A 6,381-nucleotide genomic window follows, 5' to 3' on the forward strand; every position below is an offset into this window, starting at 1 on the left:
TTTAGGGCGAGTTTCATGTGTCAAGCTGTGTGTGTTGAGTTGCGTGTGGCGACATGCATGTAGCGACTTTTGTGAGATGAGTTTTGTGTGGCGACATGCGTGTAGCAACTTTTTGTGTGTCGAGTTGCATGTGACAGGTTAGTGTAGCAAGTTGTGTGCAGCAAGTTTTGCGCCTAGCGAGTTTTATGTGTGGTGCGTTTTGAGTATGTCATTTTGTGTGAGGCAACTTTTGCATGTGCTGCAACTTTTGTGCATGTGGCAATTTTTCCGCGTGTGCAATTTTTCTTCGTGTGCAAGTCTTGCGTGTGGCGAGTTTTCCATGAGGTGAGTTTTGCATGTGTGGCGAGTTTTGCGTGAGCCTAGTTTTGCGCGTGGCGAGTTTTGAGCAGTGACTTTTGTGTTTCGACTTTTATGTGGCGAGGCTGGTGTATGTGTGGTGAAATGTGTGCTGAGGGTGATATGTGTTCAAGCACGTGGTAGTGTGTGGCGCATTTTGTGTGTGTGTTCATATACCCGTGTGTGGTGATTATCCCATGTCGGGGCCCCACCTTAGCAACTGTACGGTATATACTCTTTGGCGCCATTGCTCTCACTCTTTAAGTCCCCCTTGTTCACATCTGGCAGCTGTCAATTTGCCTCCAACACTTTTCCTTTCACTTTTTCCCCATTATGTAGATAGGGGCAACATTGTTTGGTGAATTGGAACGCGCGGGGTTAAAATTTCGCCTCACAACATAGCCTATGACGCTGTCAGGGTCCAGACGTGTGACTGTGCAAAATTTTGTGGCTGTAGCTGCGACGGTGCAGATGCCAATCCCGGACATACACACACACACACATTCAGCTTTATATATTAGATATACCTGTAAGTCATCTCCCCTGTATATAGTATATACCTGTATGTCATCTCCTCCTGTATATAATATATAGCTGCATGTCATCTCCTCCTGTATATAGTATATACGTGTATGTCATCTCCCCTGTATATAGTATACTAGCTATTGAACCCGTTCTACGCCCGGGTGGCGAGCATTTATATTGGTATATGGTCTCCATCCTGGTATGTGCTGCTCCCATCTTGCTCTCCCATCCTGTCATGTGCTGCTCCATCCTGCGCCCCCATCCTGTCATGTGCTGCTCTATCCTGCGCCCCCATCCTATCATGTGCTCCCATCCTGCGCCCCCATCCTGTCATATGCTGCTCCATCCTACACCCCCATCCTGTCATGTGTGTGCCCCCATTCTGTCATGTGCTGCTCCCATCCTGTGCCCCCATTTTGTCATGTGCTGCTCCCATCCTGTCATGTGCTCCCATCCTGCGCCCCATCCTGTCATGTGCTCCCATCCTGCACCCCCATCCTGTCATGTGTGCGCCCCCATTCTGTCATGTGCTGCTCCCATCGTGCGCAATCATTCTGTCATGTGCTGCTCCCATCCCGCGCCCCCATTCTGTCATGTGCTGCTCCCATCGTGCGCAATCATTCTGTCATGTGCTGCTCCCATCCCGCGCCCCCATTCTGTCATGTGCTGCTCCCATCCCGTGCCCCCATTCTATCATGTGCTGCTCCATCCTGCGTCCCCATCCTGTCAGGTGCTCCCATCCTGTGCCCCCATCCTGTCATATGCTGCTCCATCCTACACCCCCATTCTGTCATGTGTGTGCCCCCATTCTGTCATGTGCTGCTCCCATCCTGTGCCCCCATTGTCATGTGCTGCTCCCATCCTGTCATGTGCTCCCATCCTGCGCCCCATCCTGTCATGTGCTCCCATCCTGCACCCCCATCCTGTCATGTGTGCGCCCCCATTCTGTCATGTGCTGCTCCCATCGTGCGCAATCATTCTGTCATGTGCTGCTCCCATCCCGCGCCCCCATTCTGTCATGTGCTGCTCCCATCCCGCGCCCCCATTCTATCATGTGCTGCTCCCATCCAGCGCCCCCATTCTGTTGTAATGTGCTGCACCCATTCTGCCTGTTCCTGTTTCCATTCTGCCATATGTTGCTCCCATCTTTCTTTCTCCGGCTCTACTGCCCGCGGGCGGCTGTGCTGAGTGCGGGCGGCTGTGCTGAGTGCGGGCGGCTGTGCTGAGTGCGGGCGGCTGTGCTGAGTGCGGGCGGCTGTGCTGAGTGCGGGCGGCTGTGCTGAGTGCGGGCGGCTGTGCTGAGTGCGGGCGGCTGTGCTGAGTGCGGGCGGCTGTGCTGAGTGCGGGCGGCTGTGCTGAGTGCGGGCGGCTGTGCTGAGTGCGGGCGGCTGTGCTGAGTGCGGGCGGCTGTGCTGAGTGCGGGCGGCTGTGCGTGGCGGTGCTGAGTGCGGGCGGCTGTGCGTGGCGGTGCTGAGTGCGGGCGGCTGTGCGTGGCGGTGCTGAGTGCGGGCGGCTGTGCGTGGCGGTGCTGAGTGTGGGCGGCTGTGCTGAGAGCGGGCGGCTGTGCGTGGCGGTGCTGAGAGCGGGCGGCTGTGCGTGGCGGTGCTGAGAGCGGGCGGCTGTGCGTGGCGGTGCTGAGAGCGGGCGGCTGTGCGTGGCGGTGCTGAGAGCGGGCGGCTGTGCGTGGCGGTGCTGAGTGCCAGCGGCTGTGCGTGGCTGTGGTGAGTGCGGACGGCTGTGCTGGGCGCCGAGTGCTGGGGACCTGAGCAGGCGGGGACACCGGCGCGCTGTGGGGGTCAGGTGCCGGAGTCGCCGCTAGCTCAGGCCCCCTGCACTTGCTATATTTACCTGTCCTCCGTTCCATCGCTGCTCTATCCTCCACATCCTCTGGCTGTGACTGTTCAGTCAGAGGGCGGCGCGCATTAACCGCGTCATCGCGCCCTCTGAACTGAACGTCACAGGCAGAGGATGTGGAGGACAGAGCAGCGCGCATCGATGGAACGGAGGACAGGTAAATATTGCATACTCACCCCCCTGGCTCGTCCCTGCTTCTCCGTTGGAGATCACGGTGTGCGTTCAGTGCTTACGCAGACTGTGCTTGCGCTTGCACAGTCTATAAAGGCTTCGGACAGAGTGACGCTCCCAGCGTTATAGATACCTGTATGTCATCTCCTGTATATAATATATAGCTGTATATCATCTCCCCTGTATATAGTATATACCTGTATGCCATCTCCTCCTGTATATAATGTATAGCTGTATATCATCTCCCCTGTATATAGTATATACCTGTATGCCATCTCCTCCTGGCTGTCAATTTGCCTCCAACACTTTTCCTTTCACTTTTTCCCCATGATGTAGATAGGGGCTAAATTGTTTGGTGAATTGGAACGCGCGGGGTTAAAATTTCACCTCACAACATAGCCTATGACGCTCTCGGGGTCCAGACGTGTGACTGTGCAAAATTTTGTGGCTGTAGCTGCGACGGTTCAGATGCCAATCCCGGACATACACACACATTCAGCTTTATATATTAGATATACGGTAGATATATATATAATGTGTGTATATGTATGTGTATATATGTATATATATATATGTGTGTGTGTGTATATATATTTATTGCATATTAGTCTAGTTGTAGCACATATCTATTGGTCTTAAAGCTAGTAATGCCTCACATGTTTTTTTTTCTAGGGGCTACATTATGACTGCCTGCTCAGCAGAGGATTCCAGAGCTGAAGTGAGAAAGGAAAAATGCCACCCAAATACTTATGTCTGAGCACATTTCCACCCGGGGTGAAGTCATTTCCGCAGTGAACGTCTGGCCATAATGGATGCACAGCTGTGGAATATTCACTCCTCTCTCTGGCAGCTAATTTGTAGCAGTAATGGACGACACAAATTACGTCACGGTCTTCTGTAAAGCAAAGTGAGCTGGGTGTTTGCTGCCATTTTATGCTTTAAAGCCGCTCCAGAAAGGAGATTGATACAATCATACTGATATCATTGGTAATTTAATGAATGAAAATTATTCATTGAAAACCAATGTTATAAACGTGATATTTATATACTTATTATGTAGCGGTGATCCCCAATCTTTGGCTTTCACCTGATACCAGCTATGAGAGCATGGTGAGGGTTGTAGTTTTACCGCAGGATGGGGAAAATACTCTCAAATGATCTTTACAGAACAGATTTTGTAGCTGAATTACACTGTGAATTGAGACATTTTGTAGCGATCAATAATAAGTTGAATTGCTGGTGTCTTTGTGTGTAAATTACAGTCTGCCATATTGTTCAGGAAGCAGATACATTGCCATTTTGGCTATAGCTGTAGCGGGTTATCCAGCAGTATTACAGAGCTCGTGGACTGAATGGAGAATATGCTGTTACATGTAACCATTGCAGTGTGTCTGATGGCTCAGACATGGTCACTTCATTCCTGCCACTTTTGTTTCCTCCCCAGATAAAATATGTACAACTGTTCTTTATGGGCCATGATAATTTTAAGAAAAGTGATATTCTTGCATGTAAATATATTCCAATAATGGCATCATGTTTTTTTTTTTTTTTTTAGTATTTTGTATTATTTTATAAAGCCTAACATTTTTGGAAAAAAAAGTAAAAACTACTTTTTCTGAATGTGAAATAGTTTTATATATATTATTTAAATTCTATGAAGTCAGAAATGTTTGTTTGTGAAATATTTTACTGAGTTTTCAAGGACTCTTTGTATAGATTTTTCAAGACTAGAGATGAGTGGACCCATAGAAGTTCGAGTTCTGATACTCGACCAACCTTTAATACAAAGTTTGGGTACCTGAACTTGAAACTGACCCTGAACCCCATCAAAACAAATGGGAACCCGAACTTTGGAGCTGGATAAAAAAACAATTGTCAAATTATGCTGTGCATGTTAGCTGCGGTTTTCACATTTCACAGTGTTTGGTGCTTTGGAAAATCTGTTAAAAAAAAAAATTGCATCGGATATGTCCTTTCTATCAGAATCTACTCCTTTAAGAAAAACTGTAGCAGGGACCTCGGAGAATGATTGACGAAAGATTGCCGGCTACCACCACACCTCATATATCAAGGTTATGTTAGAATATTACTGTGTCAGTGGATGACACGTGCTGATGATAGAACTAATCTTCTTCCTAAACTTTTCTGTATTCACTTCAAGGTGGATATGTGCGAAAGTTTGGGTTGAGCAGCATAGTCCTGCAGACCTATACGTGCTACGGTGACACATTCAGGTCTGACAGTACTCTTGTCCTAAAGCAGGAGTGGAGGAACCTGTTATTTGAGGAATGGGCAAAAATCCCAGTGGAAAGCTCATAGACTTATCCAAAGCTACTTTCAGCTGTAATTAGCCTGTAATGGCCTCTGGCTGAGCTTCAAAGGAGGCCATGATTTGAACTACTGTGTTTCCACAAAAGATGATTTACATGATTTTTATAATACGCTTGAAATATAAGCCTTACTCCAAAAATAAGCCCTAGTTACAGTCAGCATTGGTGGGCAAACTAGTCATTTACCCAGGGCTCCCCCAGTCTCTTAAAGTCTCCCAGATTTTCTAAGATGAGTTAACCATGATTTCATCAAAGGTCCTTAAAGCAATTTTATGTGACCGTGATGTCACCAAAAGTCCTTTAAAAGCAGGAGTTTAGAGAAACTAAAGAGGAGACAGGTTGGTATGCAGGGCCAGTGTTAGGTGTAATTGGGAGCTAAACTGGGCAATTCCTCGGGGCCCCCACTCTTAGGGGCCACCAGCAGTTCTATTCTGAGGTTAAAACTGTTTAAGGACCTTTAGTGACCTCATGGTCCCAACTGAAGAGGAGACAGGCTGGTACATACAATGTGTGAATATTTACGTGTGTGTGTATCTGTGTCTATACACATGTGTACGTGCAGTATGTTGGATGACATGATTATATTTGAATAAATGTGGTTTTTTTTCTTCAAGAATAAATTTGGATCTACTGAAAATAAGCCCTAACCCATCTTTCAGTGCAAAAAATAATAAAGACCCGGTCTTATTTTTGGAGAAACACAGTACATAAAACAACTATATATGCAGTATTGCTTTAAAGAGCATAAGCGATCAGACTATTGCAGGTTCAAGTTCCCTGAGGAAACTAACAAATACAATAAAAAGTTTAAAAATATATAAAATCACCTTCCTTTGGTCCCAAGAGATACTTAAAAAATATATATACTTGGTATCACTGCATCAATAATGCCTAACCGATCAAAGTACAAAATTAATTAATCCAATCAGTAAACAGTTGTTTTTTTGTTTTTTTTTTTACTGCCGCAATGCTGAAAAAAAAAGTGGAAGCTTTGACAGATTGGAGAAAGAAGCAGCTCTGCTAGATCTGCACCAAGTAAACTAAGGCCGGGGCCACACTTGTGAGTGCAATGCAAGAAACTCGCATCAATACCTGGCAGTGCTAGCGGCAGTATCGGGTATTGATGTGAGAGACCCGTGCGAGTGTGACGCTGGCCTAAGCAATA

General features: G+C 47.2%; 1 protein-coding gene across 1 annotated transcript in view; it reads left to right on the forward strand.

The window, feature by feature from the left end:
• Positions 1–4,910, forward strand: part of CMTM7 (CKLF like MARVEL transmembrane domain containing 7) — a 68,710-nt gene extending 63,800 nt beyond the window's left edge. The window contains exon 5 of the mRNA XM_077268970.1: positions 3,559–4,910. Within this exon, the coding sequence (XP_077125085.1) occupies positions 3,559–3,572 (14 nt within the window). The 3' untranslated portion in view covers positions 3,573–4,910. The remainder of the gene's footprint in view (positions 1–3,558) is intronic.
• The last annotated feature ends 1,471 nt before the right edge of the window (positions 4,911–6,381 follow it).

The sequence above is a fragment of the Ranitomeya variabilis genome, chromosome 6, assembly GCF_051348905.1.
Source record: "Ranitomeya variabilis isolate aRanVar5 chromosome 6, aRanVar5.hap1, whole genome shotgun sequence".
Classification (NCBI taxonomy): Eukaryota; Metazoa; Chordata; class Amphibia; order Anura; family Dendrobatidae; genus Ranitomeya; species Ranitomeya variabilis.